Here is a 26,551-nt window from a genome sequence, read left to right on the forward strand (position 1 = left end):
AACAGAATTTCCCAATATGTTTATACAAGTTGCTATTTAAAAAAAAAAAAAAAAAAAAAAAAAAAAAAAATTTGCACATATATCGCATTAAATATGATAATCAATGTACATACGAAATAAGATTATATTATTTTAAATAACTTGCTGATGAGATTTTGTTAAATCTAGAATAAATACAAATTTATATAAAATTCCTTCTGTACGTAGTTATGGCAAATGCGATTATCTGGTGATTATATATGAACACCGGTCATTATTCATTCTCATCACTAATTTTGGTAAATGTGATAAATTTTTTAATATTTATCAAATTCAGTGGTTCATTTACATATTCACAGCAACTTAAAAGTGACTATGATAAAAGTCCATAACTTCATTAAAACTAATTTGCTAATTAACTAAATTTGCTCAGTTTGTGCAGCTTGGCTTTTATCATGATGTACACAAATATCACAGAGCCTGTTTGTTACTGGTTGTCTCTGCCAATGTCAGATGCACTAGTCTATACATGGACTAACTGTATTAGATCATGATTTCAGCAGCTTTCTAAACTCCTATCAGCAAAACATTTGTTACCCTCTTATATTTTATATTATACTCAATAATGGTAGTATGATCGAGTGTTTTAATTAGTTAATATTACAAACACTTATAGCAGTGGTTTTCTGATGAAAGAAAGATATGACGACCATATAATGACTTTATATTTTTCTATCAAGACCACTTGATGAAGTTCATACAGCTGAATGCCTTAAAAAGAACACATGCAGAAGAGGTTGCAAATCATCTAACTGGTATCTTTAATATATTTAGAGCCTCCAGCACACTGCAAAGTAACAATGGGCTTAAGTTAAGTAATCAAATCGTAAAAGAAGCTTGTGCAAATATGGCCAGATCTGAAAATTGTGCACTAAAAAGCTAGGCACAGCCAGACTCAATGTTCAGTCCACCATGTGAACTAGGATATAGACAATATGCTAAGTTTTTGGTTGGAAAGCAGTCAAACTAGTAAATGGTTCGAAAGGTTATGCTTTGTGCAACTTATGAAAAGTAGAGTATTCCATAAAGGCATCAAGTATACTCCTTATGAAAAAAAAAAAAAAAAAATGTTTGGAAGGCCTGTAAAAGTAGGCTTGAAAACATCTTTCACATGTGAACCTATCAAATGTCTTAGAACCGAAGAAGAGCTTCTGGCTTTAATCAAGACAGTTAATAATGCTTCCTAAAACACTTACAATGAAATAAAAGATGATTCTGATGTGGACAATAACAATCCATTGAAAAATGGCTCTCAACCTGTAGTTAATTTCGAGACTCAGAAAGAGGATGAAGCAGTGGTCTTTTTAATTCAGATAGATATTTTAACCAGGCAAGAACAAGTAAGAAAACAAAGAATGAGTGTTGAAGACACACACACAGACAAAGAAAATGCTGAAAGTTTGAAATCTTAAATTTCCTCCTGGCAGTTCGTGACACAGTGAAACTATGAATTTTACAGAGAACTTACATTCACAGAGAAGAAGTGACCCGTGAAATTTATTAGCAGTGATATTAGAAGTTCAAAATGAAAAGCTTTTTCAGTTAGGAACAAAACAACAAATATTTACAGTTTTATACCATAAATCAGTTTACATTTTTTTGGGGGGAGGGGGCTTGATGATGTTGCAAATTTAGTAATATTACTTCAAAAATATCTCACAAAATCATTTATCTTTGTAGGTTAGCAACATGTTTGTAAGAGACAGCGAGAGTCTTATAAGTGAAAATGTAAAAAATCTGGCAAATATTATAATTATGCTATAACAGTTATGTCTAAATAAGTAAATTTATTAAATTTATTAAAATGTTTAATAATTTGTCATATTTCAAAAAAATGTTTTCTCTTTAGAACATGGGTTTAATTTGATCTTGATGCGTAACTCTTCTGTATAAATTCTAATAATAAAATTTATTTTCCCTACTTAGTTCTTTCATTTGATTATATATGTCAGTCCCTTACTCAAATTTTATTCAGGCTACATCCATATGACTTAAAATAACCATTTACTGCCTCTTTAACTGTAAAATATAAAATATTGTTATTCACTACTTCTCATGCCATTGTGTCAACAAAAAACTATCCTGACTAGTAATTATCCAAAACTTATACTGTATTCCCACTGGTTCAATTAATCAAAATCAGGGATAGGTCTCTTTTTTCATCATATGGCCCAATGAAACTTTTTATATTGTGACGTGAGATAGATTAGATTAAAGAATTTATTTTTCTTATTTTAGGCATGTGCCCACCATTAAATTGAGGGGGGGGGAAGAAAAGAAAAGAAAGAAAGAAAAAGACTAAAGAATTTAATGAAACAGAATTTTAAAAAAATGAATTAAAAAATATAGCAAATTCTCAATGTGTTTAAATCTAAAAATAAAATCAGTTATAGGTGGTAGATTTAAGGTAAAAGAAGCATAATTTGGAACAAATATTTTTACTGTGATAACACCAAAATAATTACAAGAAACCAGAAAAGAACTTTAAGAAAAATTAAACAAGAGTTAAAAATTCTAATGAGAAGGATTAAAATTAGTATGTTCGTGATCCATAATTTCTGAATCACTAGTGGTTATTCGCAAAATAGGTCCTAAATTTGTAATTTATGGTCATCTGTAATGTGTGATCTCTTTCTGCCTTTTGTATTTTTCATTAAAGAAAATATAGCTTCACATCGGTAGATAGATCCTAGGAATGCTAATTTTTTTTTTAGCATTATATAGCATACTTTTGAACATTTCTCGATTTAAAGAAGCATAAAATTCTGTTACCTATTTTTCTGTAAATCGGTTTTAAAGCATCAGATTTGATTGTAAATTTATTACTTCCAACTTAATACAAGATGGTGCATTGGCAACATTAAAATTAAATGGTTGCCTTACTAATGATAAACCTTTGGAAATCTTTTGAAAATTATCAAATCTGCTTATAAATTACAAATCACTTACTAGCTTCATACTTCTTTAAATCACTACCTTTCCCAGTATTTCTCTCTTTTCTGCAAAATGAGAATGCGGGTTAATTGTTTACTCTGAAATTGTTGTGAAAATAATTTTGTTTTAGTGGTAAATGATGTGACATTAGTAAACACGCCAAAAACAGAACTGTCCCTCCCCTTGCAATGACAAATTTAACCGAGTCTGATGCGAAAACATATCAACGGAAGAAAAAAAGTCATTCAGGTGATGTCATCTTGTAGTTCAGAAAACTCATTCAGTTTTTTCTTAGCATTTAAAAAGTTAAATTATTTCATTTAACAATTCATAGAATCACTTTAGCACTTTTGCAAGACTAAGCCACAGTATTTCCATGTGGTAAGGAACACCAATCAACTCATAATCAATGTCTTGCAAAAATGTTACAAATTGCTGGTGGTTTAAAGCTCTTCTACAAATAATATTAACCACCTTTGTTACAACTCATATTACATGCTTAAGTTTTAAAACTCTTGCACAAAGGGTTCCCTGATGAATAACACAATGTAGAAAAATTATTTCTTTTCATAAAATTTTTATTTCGTAGCTTATTCTTTTTAACAATTCGATGTTTTTTCCTGTCAAACTAGGACATCCATCAGTGGTGATCTTAAAAATTTTCACCCATTTTATATTGTGTTTCTGCAATACTTCTTGAAAAGCAATAAAAAAATATTTGCCAGTCATAGTGTCTTTCACAGGATATATAGAAAGTACTGTTAGTTGAAAGTTGACTAATACTATTAATGACACATGACTCATCTAATGCCAGTGCATGGTAAGAACGTTGAATTGAATTGAATGAACGTTGAACGTTTAATTGACCACATAAATTATTTGAAATATCACCAATTTGTCTCACAAGAGTTCTTCATGACAAAGAATTTTTTTCAAATGAAATTGAATGTAAAAAATGAAATTTGAAATTGAATGAAGGAAATGAAATTTGAAAAAAAAAATTAAATTTCTTTCAATTTTGTTCTTTTTTATCAAGGCATAATAATTTAACAATACCTATCAAACATTCCTTCACAAATTATCCATCAGAAAAGATTTGCACTGCTTTGCAACCTTATGTGCAACAACGTAAGTTACTTTTCTAAAAACTCTATCTGTGTATGATAAATTTTTCAAAGTATTTTGTTGCTTTCATAAAGCTGATTCTAATTTTTCTGCTTTGATTTTCATTTGTTCCAGGGAAAAAATTTTATATTTAATGAAATGTTTTGTGGAAAAATGCTCTTTTTAGATTATACTCTTTAAAAATGGAAATAGTTTCATTACACACCAAACAAACAGCTTTGTCATCTATATTTGCAATAGAATAATTAAACATCCAATTATCGTTTAAAATGTGGCATTCCACATCAATTTTTTAATTGTTCATCTTATGGACTATAAATTATATCTTAGATTAAAAATTATAATAATTAAAAAAGATGTAATTAAGCTTACAATATTTTTTTTTACTAAAACTTCATCCTTAGCTAAATTTAGTTTGATCAATGGTTTAATATTAATTAAGAAACAACAGATATTCTTTGATAACCTACTGCACTTAATGCAGCTATCTGTTTCATCAGCACATCGGCCATTATCTTATTATTCAAGCAATCAAAGCTCAATGGTGAAATAAGATAGAGAATGCTTTCCTCACAGCATCTCATTATGACGTGCATTAATGCATGTATTGCATTGTTTTTTGATACAAGATCGAAAAAACAGACAAGCATCTGGTGACACAGCGAGATGGTAAGTTTTTAGATTCCCTTCAATTATTATAAGTTTCAGTTAATGCATGGAAGCATAATTAAAGTTCTTCATTTTCATTTTCCACAAATTTGGTTTGTTGAAATACAATACTATCAATTACTTGTAATATACTAAGCAGTAATTAATGTGTGATTGCTTGTCTCTGTTAAAATATTTTTATTAATAACAATTTCAAAATTATTAAATTTCTACATTTTATGCATTTATGTAGTGAGCCAGACTCGACAATTTCATAGGCCGTTGGTTGCCCATGCCTGGTCAAGATAATCATTACATTTGCCATAATATATAGATAAAAAACCGGTTAAAGTGAATAATTTTCATTAAATTATTATATTTACTAGCATTACTGGTGATTGTGAATAATAACCAGCTATTATACATAATCACCAGTTTATTACCTAATATACAAGGCTTAGACAAAAATACGGAAACACCGAAATAAAAACATATTGCTGTGACTAATACGGTGTAGGAAAACTGCTGGCATTCAAAACAGCTTGCAGTCTTCTCGGAATGGATAAGCAGAGGTCTCGTATGCTTTTCAAGAGAATCTTGTACCATTCTTCCTGTAAAACGTTCTCTAGTTTTGTTAACGATGATGGCAGTAGATAGCGTTTGTGAAGATTTTTCTCCAAAATAGCCCACAAAGGCTCAATAATACTGATATTTAGTGACTGTGGTGGCCATAGCAGTTGTGAAAGTTCACCCTCATGCTCAGAAACTAGTCCTGGATAATGTAAGCTGACTGGTGTGATTCTGTCGTCTTGGACTATGTCATCACCACTGGGGAACAAAATTTGTACCATGGAATGTACGTAATGGTCACATATCCTTGGCAGTCATGTGAGATCTTACACAGTGATTATGGGTCCTATTGAATACCAAGCTATAGCTGCTCAAACCATGATTGAACCTCCGCCATGTTTCACTCAGCAAATAGTCTCTATCATACGCTTGGGATGTAAGGTTGTACAGAGCAGTAACTGGCCTTAATACTTTTTGGCAAATCAGGAAAACATAATTTCAGGATTACGTGCTTCGTGTTTATCAACTGACCATCTTTATGCATCTTGATCTGCCTAGTAACACAGATACTCTGGTCAGACAGCTCAGAGACCATTTCTTCTTCTGATATGAAGAGCAGGTCGATCTCGGAGATTACACTACAATTATAATTCAACGTCGTATGCTCTGAAACGTTCATATCCCTTTGCCCAAGTTTATTTAAACTGGGAAGGGTAGCGGGCTGTGCTTGAAAAGCAGTTTCAATTAGAATCTTGCCAGACCACAGCCTTTTGATGTTCTTTGTAGATATTTATGTATTAAAAATGGTGGTATTTTCTGAAGATTTCCCGATAGATTACTAATTACCAGAAATCAGGGTAGATTTTTGTTCTCATCAGCATTTACACTTGTCTTGACTTTGTTTGAAATATATATGTTTTCTTTTTCTTTTTTCTTTCTTTCTTTCTTTCTTTTTTTTTTTTTTTTTTTTTTTTGTTATTGAAGCCATAATTAAAGAAATCAAAAGTTCGGACCTGGTAGCCCTACCTACCACAGAGTCTAACAAGGGGATGCAGATTCCTGTGCCAAGGTTAACCAATCTGAAGTCCCACAGTCAGCTCTCCTGAAAGCTAGAACTCCCAAAAGCTTATCCCCAAACCACTGATCCAAAGGATAAGTGACCAGCCGATTGACACTAGCACGGACAGCTAAGTACTTCCCGTTTTAATCTGAAGCAGAGGCCAAAGTAGTGTGTTGGGAACAGTACCTCTCTGCTCAACTACCAAGACCCTCCTTTCCAGCCTTATGGAGACTAGAAGCAAACTTATGTAATAGCTTCTCATTTTGGGTCCTCAACCTCTGAAAAGGAAAACCCCAAGGGCAGAAAAAATGAAGATAGTACAAATAAGGAGAAATGAAAAAGAAAAGAGTAAAGGTCACTAGGGCTTCAGGATAATGACTCCCGTCTTACCAGGAGGATGATCTCTTCAAGGGCTAGGTTACCTTGAGATTACCACACCCATACTCACAAAAGTGAGCCCGAGTTGCTCGATGAGTCCGGATCTCAGACTTGTATTGTACTGCGTTTCATAAACTAGTCTTCAAAGAACCTTTTTAGCAGAATTTCATGTCACAAGCTTACCAGCAACTTTTTCTATAACTGCTGTGATGATGTCCTTTTAATTAATTTTTTCTTTCTACTTTCTTACCTTATGTAAAAAATTTTTCAGACCACCCAAAAATTCAGAAATACCAATGAACTTTGATGGAGTTTGGATAACGAGACCATGTCCTCCAGTGCTCATCCTCTCCCAGGACAGGAAAAGGTTAAGTTTGGATTCCAGGATTTCACTGAGTAACATACTGGACATTACATGTATCCAATAACTCATTATATTCGGTCTACCAGGAAGTTCTGTCCATTTCTATGACAACAATTTTCTATATGTAAGCACATGTTTATTTGGTGCATGTTCAACTCTCTATTTTTATCACTTAATGTATACATACTGATGTAGCAAATTAACTAAAACAAAGTTGATGTACCCATGGCTACCGATGTTAATATAATATGTCAGGTCACATATTGCTTTGGGGGACTTGTCAAAAAATTGCAGAACTAGGTTGGAAAATTCTGTTGCATCTACCATATCCCACGAACTTAGCACTCTTGAACTATGACTTGTTTTTGTCCACATAAATTTTTTTGAAAGGCAAAAAATTCTAAAATAAAGAAGGTAGCAAACAAGCACTGTTTCAATTTTCTACATCAAGAGATAGACCATTTTTCAAAAATAGGATATACAAATTGCCCTCATGCTGGAAAGAAGTCATTAATAGTAATGGGAATTATATTATTTAATAAAGTTTATTGATGGTAAGAAAAATTTGTATTTTGTTTTATTCCCAAAACGGACAGAACTTTCTAGTAGACCGAATATAACAAAACTAAATTCTTAAATAAGCAATACAATAAGCTATAAATAAAAAAACATATTTTACACACATCTAAAAAATTGACAACTTAAAAAAAAATTTACATATTTTCAGAGTGACACTTACTTGTATAGAAAGCAAAACTCGCTCATGATCAGCAGTATATGCTCGTAATGCTGAGTAATACAAAGCAAGCTTCTCTACATCCTCAGTTAAATTTAGAACAGGCAAAAAATTATCAGTTCTTTCAACATCCATGCCTTATGAAATAATCTAATGAGAATAAAACAATTATTTAGTTACCAAAGTAAATAAAACAACTAAATTAATATTCAGAGTTATTAGAATTACTTTAAACTACAGTTATGAACAGCAACAATCGTATTAGCTAAAGGTTTTCTTAAACAACTAATTTCCAATTAAAACCGAACATACCAATTCAAATTGTTATTGCTTTACACAGTATCAAAAACTTTAAAATGGAATACTATTTTCCCCCATTAATATACAGTGATACTTCATTAAAATGGCCACTTCAGTCAATCGTCAAAATTGAAGATTAGCTTCCATTTTGGTAACTATAATCAACAAATTTTTACCCGCAACAGATACGATTTTCAGACTACTTGATTGCAATGCTGTCTGTGTGATATTAGCAAATTCAGTAATTCTTTTTTTTCCTCTAAAATATTTAGCATTTTATCTTATGATCAGTTATAAAGTAGCAGTAACTTTTGCGATATTTATAACATGTTGATTTTCATGCTAACTCAGAAACATTCCAATATTCTATCATTAATTATTTTCTTTTAAAATGATGGTAACCTTTAACTGTCTGTTAATTTAAAATGCAGATTCTTTGCAACACTGTTTATTCCTTCATATTCTTCATTATTAAATTTTCCTTTAAAATGCTGCCCATATTTAACTTGCTAGCAACTGAAAAAGAAGCATTGGTTTTCTTACTAAGCAAGTGAAAAAGAAGCAATGGTTTTCTTACTAAAGTAAAGAATTTTACATACTGAGTAGAAGTGCAAAAAATGGCCACCAAAACCCCTTACCTTTATTATTACTATTTTATTGCAAGTAACTGTTCCAGTTAACTGCAACACTTTCACACATAATAAGCTGCTTCTTACACCATTTCATAAATATCAACTCCTCTGCCTAAGAATAAATAAGTCTAATAGCAGTGATGAATGATATTTTAAAACTGCTGAACCAATTTCCAACACGGAGGCTTTTCTTCTTTTTGCAATTTTTAACATTGCACCTCCACATGGTTTCATTCTTAACATAAAGTTTTATATTGTGGCCATTTTCCCAGTGTCATTTGTCAGGTAAAGCATCTCTTAGAAAAATGATATGGCCTCCACCTCATTCCTTGGTAAATTGAAGATTGCTAACATCATATTTACATAAAAAGCAATGAATATATCTTTAAATAATGTGAAAACCTAGTCAAAAATAAATAATAATAACACGTTGTGAGAGCAAAAATGCAACAAGGTGCTAATACACTATGTCACAAAAAATATAAGCACCCAGAAGGAAACTAACTACTATCACAAAACTTAATATGTATGTAGTGTATGAGGAGATAAACAAATGATTATAAATTCAGAACAAAAGATCAGTTTAATAAGAAGTTATGGCATGAAAAATGTTATAAATCAGTAAGTAGTATAACCACCTCTGGTATCTAAACAAGCCAAAAGATGGCATGGCATCAAATCACATAGGTCACCTACGACCCCCTGCGGAAGATTATGCCATAATCTTTGTACCTGCACAGTTAATTCACCAATATTTTCAGACAGTTGCACTGCAAGCATGTCCCAAACGTGCTCTATTGACAAGATGTCTGTGACCTGGCAGGCCACGGGAGTATGTCATATCCTTGAACACATTATCGGGAAAGTTATGGAGTATATAAATAAGTGTTGTCTTGCAGATAAATGGCATCTGAGCGACTTGATAGCATAGGTAGTACAACCACCATTAAAACATCATCGATGTAACTGTGAGCCACCATAGTGCCTTGAAGGATGACTAGAGGTGATTCTGTGTTCTGACAAATTGCTCTCCACACTGTCACACCTTGTATAATTGCTGTATGTCACTCAACAGCACTGGCCTGATGGCCTCCATATGCATGTGTTGGTCATCAACATTAGGATTGAGTCAGGATTCATTGCTAGAGATCACATGATTTAAGTCAGTAACACTTCAGGTTGCCTGAGTTCGGCAGAAATCCAATCTACACTACCTATGTTTAAGTGCTAAATGTCTTAATAGACGTCGGCCAGTATCTCTGAATGGTTTCCCTTGATACAACTGGATGCCTGAAGGGTGGTAAATGGTGCTGAATCGACGCTAGACCTTGTTGGAGCGGAAGTGGCTGCTCTTATGATTGTGCAATCCTCATATTTATTTGTGTTCTTCAGACACTTTGACAATCCGCGATGGTAGATTATCCCTTCCATGATGATCCATTGTCACCAACACTGAGCAATTACCATATCGCTCCAACTGAGGTGGCAGCCAATATGCCTGTTCGACCAAACTGCTTCTTTGAGGTCTACTATATGCCCCTTCTCAAAGTTCAACAACTGTTCATACTGCCACTGGTTATATCTCAGAGGCATCTCTAGTCACAATACCATTCATCCAAGTTGACAAATTCGTTTGAATAGCCCTACAGCACGAGCAGTCACGCTTTTAAACTTTCCCAGCTGCACATCTCATATGTGCATAGCGCGCTTACCCTTGTTTCATTGGAATTGCAATTTAAATCATTTGCGTATCTCTTACCACACTACATTCCTGCTGAGTTTCTTGATTGTGAATCAATTTTTTTCCGAGTGCATACTTTTTTTTTTTTTTTTTTTTTTTGTGACAGAGTGTATATAATTACATGGTGAGGTATAAGAATTTGCAGCCAGATTTTGAAGAGATATCTTGGTTGATCAAGAGGTGCTATAACAAAGAAGTACCAACTATTCATAGAGAAGATGCGGCCAAATATTGAAACAAAAGACAAAAAGGCTTGCCAACATTCAGATTAATACTTAAGAGAATTTATGTAATGGCAGTATGTAAGATGAGTAAAAATATTCGATTCTTTTACAGCAGCAATTGGATAATTATGGCCTTGAAAAATGTAAATAAATGTATTTTTTACTTCAGGTTAAATACAAATAAACATTATTTTTTGTTACACATTATTAATAATTGTTTTATTATATTTTCATATTAGGATTTTTCATTTTTTTAAGACTGCCATAGCATTTTTTAATATTTGGCAATTTTAATTTTAAATATCCCCAATGCCATGTCTGCCTTCATATTAAAGTATTAGTACTGTAAAAGACCTACTATCTGGCATTTAACTAACCAGAAAGCTCTAGTAACTGGAATATTTAGAATTTTAGCTCTTTTTTCTTAATCCCCACCGGGAAAAGGAGGGGGGAAAAAAAGAGCAAATTGTTAATGGATATGCCTGATGTTACAACACAATCAGAAAATCCTTCCTAACACTTTTCCCTCACATTTTGAATTAAAATTTCGAACCTGTCTTTAATGGAATAGCATGTGTTGGAGTATTTTCAAAGTTTTAAGATCCTGTTTTTAAGAAAAGTGTACATTAATGAACATATGTAACTTGAAAACAGACAGATCACTTTTATCATGAAAACAGACAAGCACTGGCGATGCAAAATAAAAAATTATGATAACAGATTCCCATTTTTTAGATGCTATACCTTGTAACATGAATTAATTGATTATCAAACTACAGAGTGCTTTGTTTCTTTAAATTTCTGTCAGAATGATTGGCATAAGAAGCTTGCCAGCATCTATGCCAATCTTCTGGTCAATGGGATTTCACTATCAGACCGTGTTTAAAGCTATGAGTCAGAAAACGCTTTTTTTTTTTTTTTAAATGTTACATTATTTTAAATGTATATTTCAAATGTTACGTAAACGTATGCTTGAATACAGTATTATTTTAAATGCTATATTCGAGTTAATAACATATTAGATGGCTTTTTATAATCTTTGGATGAGAATTTTTTCCATTCATTTGGCTTTTTTTACAATGAACTGGATTTTGTTACATGCTCAATTATTCAGAATTTTCACATATCCAACACTCTGCATTTCCTGAACTTTCTGCCTAGTCAAGCTTTTACTGTATCAGATCAAACAAAAATAAATTAATTAACAAGTTGTATTAACTCTCACTTCATAATTATTTAAATAAAAAAAAGATAATATAATTAAATAATTAGTCTTCTCTTCTATTTTCCTTTTATTATATCATGATAATCATCTTCAATTGCTACTGCATTCATCATATGGCAAGAAAATATTTAACCATGGACAAGTGCACGAGGATTAGAAGCCAAAGGCCTCAATTTTGATCAAAAATAACAAGACAGGGTGATATCTAAAAGGTCTTGCATTTTACTTTGCATTACTACTTGCATTACTACCCTGCAGTTAGCTTTTCAAGAAAGACTACATGTTTTGGCTAATCTTCAGTTATACACGTACGTTTTAGAGATAACAGTTTTTCTTCTAAGTCTAGGGGGGACAAAGAGAGCATGTTTTAGGCTTTTTAAGGAAATCAGTTACATCTGGGTTAGAATGGATTCTGCTGGAAACTCCTAGCACTTTCTGAATGCACATTTTTATTTCCAGGTTCACAGTTGGCTTTTGAAGCCTTGGTTCCATAAGTGGTTTCACTAATTCTGCTAACTCCATCAAAAAAAAAAAAAAAAAAAAAAAAAAAAAAAAACTGATGTGTTACATGTGCATTAATTCCACTTACATCAAGTAAACTAAAGAATATTGCCATTGGCTATCGCCTTGTTCTTTGTCTTGTTAAAATGCTTAGAACTTTTTCCATCCAGTGCATCTACACCTCCTTTAGTAAAATTGTAAAATGTTATTATTTCTGGCTTCCCAGATCAAGGTTTTCTGATTTCAAATGATGCACTGAAGAAATGAGAATAACACCTTTTAATTTTTGAAGCACATATGAAACAAGAGTCATTCTATCAGTGAATGCATAAAGGGAAGATCCTTCACTTTGTGTTTTATTCCAAAAAATTCACCTGGCATTTCTCTCGTTTTTTTTTTTTTTTCACAGTACTGACATATGTCAAACCTTTAGTTAAACAAACTCTTATCATGCCAGCTACTGAAATGACTCTAGTAGTTTACCTCTCATGCAAGAAAAAAAGTAAAGTAAATGTAAAGATGAGGTCTATATGACAACAGATCAAATTTTAAAATTATTTTTAAAAAAACTATTGGATAGAGTTTAATAAAAATTTTGGAATAGTATATTTTATGTCAACTTGAAAGTACTGAAAAGGAGAAGACTCATAAGCAGTTCTGCAGTTCTAGAATATTATCAGTCATATACACCTCACCTCTGTGTTTAAGGGCTAAGTACTTTCATTCAACAATAAAACTATAGTTAGAGCTGATTTTGCCTCATAAGAGATTTAAACATAAGCCTAATGGTGTGGTAATCAGCTAAATCGCCATAATGCCCACTGCAGCCATCATCTTTTGAAAACACATTTCTGTAAAATAAATGTGAAGTGTTTTATATTCATCTATGTGCACTCTAACCTAAATACAACAAAACTCACAACTACTGGATACAACTGTAACCATACTTAATGTAATGAAAGTTTTATACATAGTTATAACTTTGCACATGCATTACAGCAGTGCCCCTATACCTCAAGATAAAACAGAATTATATAAGTCTAGTAAAGTTTAATTGATAATTCATGCCACTAAGATATTATTAATGATTAATAAAGTATACACTGAAAGGGTGTTACATTATGATCACCTTTCCCCCTCAAAACCACCAACAACTGGTGAGACATGACTCAACAAGGCATGAACAACAAGCCCTCAAAACTGCCAGCATCTGCCACGGCATTTACTCTACACGGTGCTGATAGGCAGTCTGAAGTATCTGGTACCAGGCACTCACCAATTGGTCCTGCTATTCCCGCATAGTGCGAAATGGTAGTGTGGTAGCACAAATTCAGTTTTCCAGGTGGAACCATAAATGCTCGATTGGATTCATGTCAGGCAAAGACGTGACTTGAAATTCAACTACTCCCTGATGATTTCGTCCTTATTACATGGTGCATTATCTTGGTAAGCGCCATCAATTACCACGAATACTGTTGCCATGAACGGCTGAACCCGGTCTGCTATGATGTTCACATAACACACAGACATTAACATTGATGTCTGAGTTCACATAGCACAACTCTCCTCTGGGATAAATGTGTTGTGGCCAACAAACCACTGGCTCGCTGGCGACTTGTTGTTTCACGTTTTACCATCCCTACACCAGTTTCAGTAAACACTCACAATGGCTGCATGTATGCAGCTCAGCAAATGCACTGTTTCTGAAATAAGTGTTTCTATTCAGACTCGGAATGATTTGACCTTTATAGAAATATGATAAATCCACTACTTTTTCCATTATGTCCCTAAACATCATACATGTGAAAAAGCCCACCAATGGCTAAGCAGTAAAGTGACTGAGCACTGGTAGTTTGGTTTAAAGTCATATCCCATGAATGGGCTCGCTGTATGGGCGTTTTCATGGTTTTACCCATGTGGAACATGTATACAAGCCAGTTTCAGTTAGAAGGTCCTCCACAGAGGCATCACTCCCCATACGCAGATAGCCTTCTAGCCCTCAAGGCTTTGCCATAATCACATAAACTAAAACCAAATATGTGGAAAAACAGTGCATGGGCATTTTATACAATCCAGCATTAGCTACACGTGTGCAATGGTTTTGCCTATGGCAAGCTCACTGCTCTAGGAAGGGGTGGTTATTACATGATGGCTGTTTGGTGTATATAAATCATACAATAGAACATTCTGAATATTTTCACAGCACTTTTTTCATAAATGAAAGATTAATCCTCAATAATTGACAAAGTAATAAAGAATATTTAGCATATATCATTTCAAAATATAGCAGAACTATGAAAAATATGTTTTTTTATCCAAACTCAATCATTATTAAAAAATCACACAAGCTTATTTGCTTGATAGTTGGAACAAATGTAGATACACAATCTTTTGCCCTTCTGGAATACACCAGCAAAGCTATAGGCCATAGCTTCCCACTGGTTTTAAAGAAATTAAAAGTTAACTACTTTTCTTTTCTTCACACTTAAACATCTATAAGAAAATTCAGAATACAACCTTGGCTCAGGGATGAATCGCTGGTTTATGGTACCTTGGCGACCAACTCAACGATGCTAACGTTTTTCCTTTTTGTCCATGTGTGTTTTTTAAACAATTTCTTTTTCTGTTTCAATTTTTAAATGAATTATTTTTCTGCTAGAATTTTTCCTTTTTTTTTTTTTTTTTTACTGTTTCAAATCAACACAAATGCTTTATCTCTAAAACAGGAGATAAAAAAACATAGGCTAAAATGCTTCATAATGCCAATTAGGTGACCTAATCATCAAAAACTTTCACTGAAATGGTGGAACAAATATCCTTCGCCCTGTTACCTTTCACATTTCCTGGTTTGATTCCCAGCCAAATTAAGCTTTCAATAGAATTTTTCCATTTTGTTTGTGCGTATTTCAGCTCAACGAAAATGACTTTACCTTTGGAACAGGGTTGGAAAAAATGCATCTAAAAATGGTTTAAGACATCTATAGGCTGAAATCACAATCAAAATGTTTGCTGAAATAGCAGAAGAGATGTACAAAAATCTGTATTTTCTGAGATAAATTTATGTACGCAACTTTTAAATAAGATCTAGCATAAATTCAACCAATTCTGAACGAAACTGAGGCAAAATTACAGAGAATCTTTGAAATCAAAAGCACAACAAAATGCTTACATAAAATAATGAAAAGTGGTTGAAACATACACCTTAGTTGCTTAAACCATGAATCTTACTTGGTCTCGTTGTTGAACGTCAGGTTACTGCTGCCATTTCTAGAGTCCCCAATTAGCAATTTTTGGTACTTTTCTATTATACACATGCCACACATTTTCGCAATACTCTTAATAAATAATGTGTGTTTTTGTTAACACACAAAGTGCCATATGGCATTATCATTAGGTCCAAACATGTGCTTGGCTACTCTTTCATAAGTGATAAAAAGCATGACAGGCATAACAGAAATGTACTACAATCTTTATTGCCAAATCACTTGATATATTCTAAAGATGAGGCAGCTTGGGTTATTGTATTTTCCCATGTTACTTTCTATTTCAACTTGGCTCGATCGTTAATTTCTTTTAATTTTTCAAGAATATTTGCCAGTTGTGAAAATCATCAAAGAAAAATTATGGCCATAGAATCAGAAGACAGGGCACAATAATGCTGGAACTTCATTCTGCACACTAATAGTATAGGCTTTTATAACCATTTAATGTTCTATTACATACCTTTGCCTGTATCTTGCAACCGAATCATATAAATAAAATCCGTATGATCAATTCTTTTGATGCCAGCCATTTTGCTTACACAATTATCTACCAGAAACACATGGAAATGACAAAATTTCAGAAAGCCCAGTTAAATACTATAAACAGTAACCCTACACTTTTCCAACTTGGCATGATTTCAATAAAATGTAAGGTTGTCAGATTTGGCGAGGTTTCACAACTTGGGGACACTGACCAACAATCTCTAGTCTAGCCCACCACCTTTCATTAAATAAATCAAAAGAATAATTTCCTGACGCAAGAAATAATATGATTCAATTTGTAACCCTGCGAGTATTAAATAAATGTACTTTCACATGAACTGTATTTAATTACGTAAGAACTGAAACAATAATATATTTAGATAAGAATAAAAATCACAAAACAGGATACATTACACACTATCATTTACTCAAATAAAGCGTTATTTAATATATGAATGTTTATATCACCATTATAAATCGCAGTTAATTTTGTTCTCAACATCGTAACTTATTTTTTAAAAAAACTAACTTTTTTTCCAAGAGAAATATTTACCATGCTTTGGGTTACCTGGTATAAAAAATAAAATTAAATTTTTTGCTCACGAATGGAGATATTAAGTACTAAACGGCATTCAGTCAAATAAATACCTAAGTCAATTTTTTGTTCCCCGATTATCCGAAAACTGCGGAAAAAACTACTGGTGACTGAAAATCGCACGTTTCTTACAAATACAAATTTCTTCTATTTTATCATAAACTTTTACTTGAAAAATTTCGTTAACAAGCGAAATAAAATCTAGAAAAGTATCTGAAAAAAAATTAACGCAAAAAAACGGGTAGAAGGTTCCCTTCACCTATCACTTCCAATCGCAAATCACAATAAGATAGCTGTCTTCACCACATTTTAGAATTTTCGGGACGAAACCAAAAACACCAAAACAATCCGTTCTATTTAGTGTTGCCATTCCCAGTAGGAGTATTCATGCTAAATTCCTTTAAATGAAATATATTTAAGAAACGAAAACAAAATTCAGACATGGCTTTTACTTTCATTACTTCTGATATTCGTACTGCTAATGTTACTGTGAAAATAATTTTTATTCCCTATCAAATAAAAACTCTTTAGGGTGTTAGTTTTAAGGAATTCCTTATACAGTAGCTTTACGCGAAGGTTCGTAGAAGCCAGGGATAAATAGAAAGGGCTAGCTCACTTCTTTGTTCGACTCCTCGCCGACGCGAGCCTAATCATGGAGGTAGGAAAGGGAGGAGGGGCCATTCCGCGCTAGAAGTGAAGCACTGCTTTGAAGCTTGGGTCACCAGACGGGGTGTTTTTTGTTTACATTCAGAAGCTCGCTTGACAAGATTCTGATAGTATTTCGACACACGACAGTTCCATAGAAATCGAAAAAGGGACACTCTCGCATGAAAGAAACATTCATAGTGTGATGGATAATAGCAATTTGTATAGTTTACTGACATTTACGCAAAAATCACATCTTGGTTATTTTTCGATAACTAACAACAGCGATTTTGATTATGAATTTGTTTTATAAAATTCTAAGCTGTTGCACTACAAAAATATAGATTTTAAGAAAATTGCTAAAAGAGATCTGCCAAAATTTATTTTCTAGAAGATTTGAAAAGTTTGAAACTTGATGGCTAAATGTAAATATAAAATTATGTATGTTAAAATATTTGTAATTAGGCACATAGGTCAGATTAAGTTTTATTAAATAGAGTAACGCATGCAAGGGCTATCTGCCTAAAGAGAGAGATGCCATCGTGGGGGAATTTTGAAGAAAAACTGACCTTTGAGTGGGTATTAAAAATAATACTTATAATTTTCATTCAAATTATATTCATATATATTTTTTATGTAAAACTTTCGGGTGTATGCTAAATTAGTGTAAATTACTTTACACGAAAAATATAGTGAATGCACAGAAATTAAAGATTTGCACATGCCGGAAATGATAAATAGGAAATATGTATGGGTATTTATGCATGTGCTTGCAAAAAGCATGTATCTGCCTTTGACAAAATACTTAAATATTCATTAAATTATTTATAAATGTATTTGAAATTAGGAATTTATTCACTTATAAACAACTGTAAAAGTACTGTGAAGAAATCTAATGATTAAATGTATCTAATTTATAATGATTATAAATGTTATCTAAATATATAATAACCTTAATATTGAATTGTAAACATAAATTGAAATCCTGTTGACAAATACGTTATAAAACTATTTGAGCAAGAATTGTTCGTATTGGAAAGCAATCCGTTAAAAGGTATTGTAAAGCAAATGCTATGAGATGCGCACTTAAGAACGTAATAAAGAGTTTTGGAATATGTATTGTTGAAATGAAGGGTAAAAAAAAAATCTGATAAGTATAATTAAAAGAATTATTCTCTTTACATTTTATAATAACTCAGTTACAAATTTTAAATAATACTAAAAAAAAAAAAAAAAAAAAAAAACTTATTTTATTCCTTTTCAGAAATGTTCAGAGAAAGTCAAATACTATTTTCCTAATAATTCTCTAATTTAATATGAACCGAATAGAGCATTAATTATAAATTGACTTACATTTTTCGATTTAAAAGAAGCCAAAAAATCATGTTATATTTAAGAAAGTATTTTAGGAAGAAGCTCTATAAATAGAAAAGATATAATGCATAATTTTAATATTAATAATACAATAAACTTTGATCTTAATTTTTGTACCTTAACCGAATAAAATCGAATTACCTTAATTTTTTTTTCTAATGTAATTAACGAAAACTTGTGAAAATATTTCATTCAAATTAAACCATTCTGAGAAAACTGTCCTGTGAAAAGTATAATTTAATTCCGTTCAGAATGAAATGTTGTTTAGAAATATGTTGTTTTCACATACTTAGGACTCTGAAGTGTTGTAGAAAAAGAAAATATATACATTTATATGTATATTTGCGACGTAATTACAAAATATTTACACCCGAACGCGTCAAATCCCATAGAACTCAATGGTAAATGATCACCACGTAGGGATCGCCGGTGCTTCAGAGCAGAGTACGGAGAAACTTGTTTAGGGCGACTCCTTCTTACTTCCTACCTCCATGAGCCTAATGGGGGGACAGGCAGTTATCTGACGTCACTGTGATGCCACCTGTCCTGATTTCCCGCGTTTAAAACTAGTTTCATTCAGCTGTGAGACGATTTTCTAGAGGTTACATATCCCAAATTAATTTTAATCATATATATATATATCTGTTTTTAATAAAGTATATATTTAAAATAATTTATATATATGTAATTTGAGTCAGTTTTTATTTTAAATTCTATTTTGTAAAGTATCGTTTACGTAATATGGCTTTTTGCACTGTAGTAACGTGCCGTAGCACTTTCAAAAGTAAGAAAGGATGAGATATTTTATTTCATAGGACCTAAGGCTCCTATATACCAGGCTGAATCATCAGGCATTCGCGATCCCAAGTGGGAGATTTAATGGCGGCTGTGTAGTTACGGTGCAACAATTTTTTGTGTTATTTTGTGTAAAATGGGCGGATGTGCAGCTATTAATTGTTCAAATCATTCACGGAAAGGTCATACATTGGTAAAATTTCCTAAAAATGAAGAAAGGAGAAAAATATGGGTAAATAATTGCCGAAGAGACAATTGGAAACCTGGTCCAGGCGCTGAACTTTGCTTAGTAAGTATAATGTTAATTACGCCTTCATTTAGAGTTTATATCTTCTCTGATGTTTATAATGTGCAAGTAAAGTGAAATTCTTGTGTACAATAACCTGAGTATCTGCTAATTTCTGTAATAATAGCTATAATTAAATTAGTCTAGGGTTAATGTACCCGTCGCCAAACATCGCCAATGTGGATGTTTTGAATGTGGAAAAGAAATTTCTCTTCTAATATAAAGCGCAGATTTTGTTTTCCTGTGCTAATTGTGGAATTTATACTAATGTAACATGAAAATCATTAGCATATTGAAATTTATTAAAAAATAAATAATAATTTGGAAAGTCAAGATAAAATCTGAATGTTTGCTAAAGATATATGTAACATTATACTATAGTTGCAATATCGTTGGAATGATATATAATTTTTTTCTTTATTTTATAATCACTGTTGTTAAAAAGTTAGATGAGTTGTTTATGCACGGTGCCCACTACTGTTTCTTGGTTAAAATAACTTCCAGAATTTTGACATTGACATCTGATGTCAGTAGAATAAATTGAATAGTATGAGACAAAATATATATAATCTAATCAATAATTGCAAGTACCATATAGTTATAATCCAGTATTATACAATTTGGCAATGGAGTAAAGATTTAGAAATGAATGGAGAACTTTCAAATAAGCACAGAAAACTTGTGAAACTGCATGTGTATTTTTCAAAAATAATTGTAGTGTTTTTAATGCATGTGTAGTGTTTTTAATGCATGTGTAGTGTTTTTAATGCATGTGTAGTGTTTAATGCATGCATAACAATCAAATAAATCTGCCTGTAATGATGAATTTCAAAGGCCAAGCCAAAATCCTTTCATGAATTTGATACTTCTAAAGAATGTGATCTCGTCAAATTAAATCCTCATGACATTGATAAACAGTTATTACTGATCTGTGTTACAAAACAGATTTTTATACATGATAAATAATATTTTCTGAAGCGTTATTTTGTGTTGTCATCTCTAAATAAAAAATTGCCTACAAATTCAGAAAGCTACTGAACTACGTTCTAGAGTTTTTAATAACTTTAATTGGATATGTCTGTGCCGGTGTAATTTAAAAAATTGTTGTTTAAACTGGCCTTGATGCTTTTTAAAATGCATGTTGGCACTGTGCTCCGAAATTAGGGCTATGTTTTGAATGATTAGAGAATTAAAAATTAAATATTTCAATTAGAGCAATAAACATTACTACAATTATAACAAGAATCATAGTCTGCTGTAATTATAAATGTATTTATCGGCCTAGTATCTTAAAAGTTGGGTGAAGTGAACTCTTATTTTCTTATCTATTGTAAGAGCACTATAGCAAGAAATATAAAGTTTTATTTTAGTTGTTTTTAATGTTATAGCAAAACACTACTTCATTTAATTTTTGGATAATGTTCTAAAGAACACTTTAAATTATAGGCAAAAAATAAATATTGGATAATTAAATTCTGCCCAAGCTTACAAGATGCTGCTGCTGATATGTTAGACATGGTTTGTTTATTGTTTCAGTTTTTTATAATACTGGGCCTAATTTAATTACCTGCATATTTATTTATTGCCTATACTTACTTACAGTTCATGCTTGCTGCCTTTGGCACAACCTCACTGTGTGGTTTGTTTTTTGTACTTTTATTTATTTTGTATACTTTTTTTTTATTACTTTATGTATTTACAGGATCATTTTGAGGAATCTCAATTTGAGTCACTATGCAAAGATAGAAAAAAACTAAGAAAAACTGCAGTACCAACACTCTTTAGCATTCCAAATCCACCACCATCTGTAACTGATGTCCGTGTGCATAAATTTTCCCATTGTGTTACTTCATTTTATCTAAATTTCAAGGATAATTCTTTTCATTTTTATATGGCATGTTATCAGTATAAAGGCTAGTGAAAATAAATTGGTATGTGTATATGTTTTTGAAGTGTAATGCTTAAATAAAAAGATAGTGCGTGTGTTTCTTCATTTAAACAAAATTTCAAGGATAGTATTTTTCAGCGTTGTACTGTTTGTTATTTCTCAATGTAAAGGGTAACAAGGGGAAAAAAACTGGTATGGTACATCTGTTTTTTAAGCATGATAATTTTATTTATTTCTTTAGTGATGCATATATAGAGAGAGAAGGTATTTGGTCCAACTGAAGTTATAATAAATCTAATTTTACTAGATCTCTTTCTCCCCTCAGGTGTAGAAAATTTTCAAATGCAGAAAGTTTATTTGCAGAATTAATTCATTTCTGATAAACTTATTATCATTAATTTTTTATATAACATGTTATTAAGTTACATGTTTGACTACTGTGTAATAAACTTGTATTTAGGGCAAAAAATTAACTATTTTGCAGCTGGTGACTAATATCATGCTTCTAAGAATATTACTTTTAACTTTTTTCATAATTTTTGTATTTCAGGAACATGAAACTGTTATTTTGATATACTTAAATAATAAAAGTGTGTATCTGAATCAATTAATGGATACAAATATTTTACAGTTATTTTTAGAAGATATTTGCTTCTAATAATTCATAAAGTATGTTAAAATATAGGTAAATAATTTGGTGCAGAATTCAAATTTAGGGTTTGAAATATAGTGAATCATGAGACTAAATGATTTTTATTGTCATGATTTGCCTGGGCTTAAGAATGTACTTTTCGCCCGGTGGAAATTGTCATCAAACTGTCCTGAACAGGCTTTTAGTTGATAATAACTTCCAGGCTTATCAGTACCTCCTTTTGAGTGGAGGGTATACAAATATAGTACGCAATTTAAATTACATTGTGATTGTAATAATATTGTGGTATTAAATAAGTGATTATAATTACAATTTAGATAATTGCATTGTAATTATATTACATTGTATCTGGGAACTCTTAATTTCATTACTTTATGCAATTATGTAAGTGCATAATCTAATTGCAATAATATAATCTATTCACAATTACAAAATAATTATAAATGCAGTTACATCTTAAATAGAGGCCATTTTAATACTTTTAAATTTTCGCAAGATAACTTCCCATTAAGGTTCATTTGGAGGAAACTATGCAAATACTAAAAAAGAAATTATGCTAAATTTACATATTTTGTACAGTAGTTTCTTGTTATAATGCTGTTCAATATATCTTCAATACTTTTGTAAATTTAACGACATTCTTTGCAATCACTGTGGTGCTTTAAAAAGAAGTTTCTTAGTTATGCTTTCTAATAATTATTAAATTAAAAATTAAGTATTATGTATAATAACTAGCAATTAAAAAACCTTGACTGCATGAAAATGCTGTTGCTGTGTAAAATAGAAAATAAGCTTTCTTTTATGCTTTGAAATGAATTACGTGGGGTTAAGTCGTCCTTTTACAATTTAAGAATGTGGTTAACACACATTCTTAAATTGGACAGGTTTTATCTAAATTATTAGTATAAAATATATAAACTATGACTTATTTTGTAACATAACTCAAATTACAAAATTCATTCTATATATGTTCAAATTTATTATCTTTTATGGAATAACTGTTTTTTAATTTAGGTAAAAATTGCATTTTTAGAAGTATTACAAATACAATGCAACACAAAGGTGATCTGATTGGAGAGGAAGGACTTTTTATTACGGTTTCTAGTTCGTATTTATATTACATTTGGTGAAAATCATCCAAAACACAGAATGCTGTACTTTCTTCTTCCATATATGTTATGAAATATTTCACACATTTAAAAGAAAGTGTTTCTTCAGAGTCTTGCACAATTATTTCCATATACCTCAGACTAAAATGACAACATATTCTTAAGTTATTTTTTTAGTATGAATTTACAGTGTTTTTATGGAAATTTTTGTTAAAATGTCATTAAGATAAATTTATTTGCACACTCTACGCTTTAACTATTTCCCCATTTGACACTATTGAAAGTTTTTATTCATATCTTATTTATTTTAGTCTGCTAACAAAACTAAAACATCTAAAGAATAAGTTATTTTGAATATGTTTACAAAATATACGCGAAATTTTTATTTAAGTGAAAACGTCTATATACTATTCGAGAATTAATAAATTATCCGAAAAGTTTATGTGCGCTGAATGCCGCGCGTCTATAAAATAAATCTTTTGTACAGTAGTTTCTTGTTATAATGCTGTTCAATATATCTTCAATACTTTTGTAAATTTAACGACATTCTTTGCAATCACTGTGGTGCTTTAAAAAGAAGTTTCTTAGTTATGCTTTCTAATAATTATTAAATTAAAAATTAAGTATTATGTATAATAACTAGCAATTAAAAAACCTTGACTGCATGAAAATGCTGTTGCATTTTAAACAACAGACATTTTAAAAAAACAGCAGACATTCAGCCAGTGTGTGCGATAAACGCGCCAAAATTGGTAGCGCGTTCCCTCCCTCGCCAAGAGAGAAAAGTTGGTGATTCAGCCTGGTTTAGAGGAGCCTTAATAGGACCAAAGGATCCAAATGGGATTTTGCTTTTGACGAAAGTATGGATACACAAATGTCAAAGACAAGATTCTATTAATGTTAAGAGCGGAAAAATCTGCAGCGAACATTTTCTGTGCAGTGTTTATGAAGATGATATGAAAAATCGCTTGTTTGGTTAGCCACAAAAAGAAACTGTTGAAACGAAATGCTGTGCCGAAAGTAAATTATGATGACAATAATAAATCGAAATTGATGATAACAATAATAAATCAAATTTTAATAATTTTGAAATAAAACTCACAAATAAAAATGTAGACATTCCTGAATGCCCTATGTTTAAGAATAAACAAGAATGCATTGATAATTTGAAGAACAAAATAATATCCTTAGAAAATTGTATTAAAGTATTGAAAAATAGAGAAAAGAAAAATTTTAGAATGTTTGTTCAGCGACAAAGAAGGTGGACGACATCTAGGCAGAAATTGGTATCAGAAATTAAAATCTCAATAGCGAAATTTAGGGGGGGGAAGGACAAATCGGAGAATTTGGAAAAGTGTCTAAAGCCTATTTTTATAAAGCCGCAGATTAATGCATTGCTGAAAAAGAAGGAAAAAACCAGGTGGACTAGTGAAGATATTTCAATTTGCATTGTCATTAGAGCTCTGTCATCTTAAAACTTTGATAGTTGGAAAGAATTTTAGTATAGTCCAAGAATTCAAAGTGATGTTCTTACTCTAAAGAAGGAAAGAGGCGAATATTTGTATTCTGTAGAAAAAACATGCGTTCTCAATTTCGACGAAATGCATATAGATTGAAAACTCTGCTATGACTCTAAACTGGACTAAGTTGGTTCTTTTCAAAATGTGCAGTTTGTTTTAATCAGAGGTCTCATTTCGCGCTCTGCCTCAAATTACTGAGAAACCGCGTTTTAGTTAGAGAATTTGTTTTAGAAGATGTAACTGTTTTAAATTTTGATATTATTAAAGAGGTTTTAAATAGAGATTGAGAAGAAATCAAATTATGTCACAAACTAAAACCAATTTATTTAATGGTCAAGGGAAACGAGAGACAAAAAGTCGCTCCAGAGAAAACATTATTTTCAAAAAGTACCGCAAAAGGTAAACTCTACCCCACAGGAAATCAGAAAGCATCTGACTTCTATGAGTAAATCGATAATATCTTCGGTATTATGAATAGTACTAAAATAGTACCAACAAGAATAACAAGTATTTAACAAACTAATTTTGTTAAGTACTTGTTAAAGTTATTCTTATTGTATCCTTTGTAACTAACTATTGATTAGATTTTGTGCTAGATTAGCATTCTAGATAAAATATATAAAACATCAAAGTAATTGGCATAAAAAGACCTGCTTCCTTTACTCACACTTTTGAAAAATTAAATAACTGTTTTAGGTACTCTGAGTAAAGCTATTTTGTCAAAATTAAGGTAACAATCTTACATACATTTATATAATTTTAATATAGATATAAGTACAAATTACAAAATTATTTTAAAAATATCTATTATTATATTGAATCGGAAGAGAATTATAACAATGTAAAATTTACATTTAGGCAAAAAATCAAACGTAGGTTAGCAGAAATATTGCCATATATGTCATATATGTTTAAAACTATGTCAATGTAAAGTTGTTTTTTTGAGTAAATTTAAATAGCTGCTATTATAGTTATCTTAGAAGCAGTATAAAAATTATCTCAGTTAGCATGCAGATAAAGGAATGATTAGAAATAAACGTGCATTAAATAAAAAACCTGCAAATAAAAACTTAAAAAACCCACGGAACTTTATGTCAAAAGAGTAGCAAATTTTAGCTATTATTTTTAAATTGAGTAAGTATTATTAAATTTTTTAATGGTTCAGTCTAAAATGCGTAAAGCAGTAACATTGTCTCTTCCAAATTATAGCTATCTTTCATACACAGCTCATTTTAAACGCTGGTTCAAAAACGCTAATTTCCAAGCTGTGAATTATATTGGCGCGCTCAGTGTCATCATGGCTACGTCATCATTTCTCACTTTCTGCTTCAGGGAGAAAACCTCTATGAGCTAGCCCTTTTCTTCTAAGTCCTGCGTTGAAGCAATCTTTAGCAGAAAGGACATGAGGACTTTGGCGAACGCCGTTTCCTCCAGACCGTGAGGCTTGGTAAATTAGAAGAAGTT

The 26,551-nt window shown here is 31.4% G+C and overlaps 2 protein-coding genes across 3 annotated transcripts in view; one reads left to right on the forward strand and one right to left on the reverse strand.

The window, feature by feature from the left end:
* The window catches only part of LOC146998065 (uncharacterized), a 78,318-nt gene extending 61,087 nt beyond the window's left edge, over nt 1-17,231 (reverse strand). Inside the window, exons 1-2 of one of the 2 annotated variants that reach the window (XM_085813197.1) lie at nt 17,078-17,231; nt 7,858-8,004 (exon numbers count right to left, since the gene is read on the reverse strand). In XM_085813197.1, the coding sequence (XP_085669323.1) occupies nt 7,858-7,989 (132 nt within the window). In that variant the 5' untranslated portion in view covers nt 7,990-8,004; nt 17,078-17,231. The other variant, XM_085813198.1, reaches the window with a different exon arrangement.
* Nucleotides 17,232-19,740: 2,509 nt separating this feature from the next.
* On the forward strand, nt 19,741-21,864 carry LOC146998066 (peroxynitrite isomerase THAP4-like). The gene is made up of 2 exons (XM_085813199.1): nt 19,741-19,921; nt 21,621-21,864. The coding sequence occupies exons 1-2, from the start codon at nt 19,769-19,771 to the stop codon at nt 21,834-21,836; spliced, it is 369 nt and encodes a 122-aa protein (XP_085669325.1). The 5' UTR covers nt 19,741-19,768; the 3' UTR covers nt 21,837-21,864.
* Nucleotides 21,865-26,551: the final 4,687 nt, after the last annotated feature.

The sequence above is a fragment of the Stegodyphus dumicola genome, chromosome 3, assembly GCF_044657685.1.
Source record: "Stegodyphus dumicola isolate Sdum_Otavi_A_Nest chromosome 3, ASM4465768v1".
NCBI lineage: Eukaryota > Metazoa > Arthropoda > Arachnida > Araneae > Eresidae > Stegodyphus > Stegodyphus dumicola.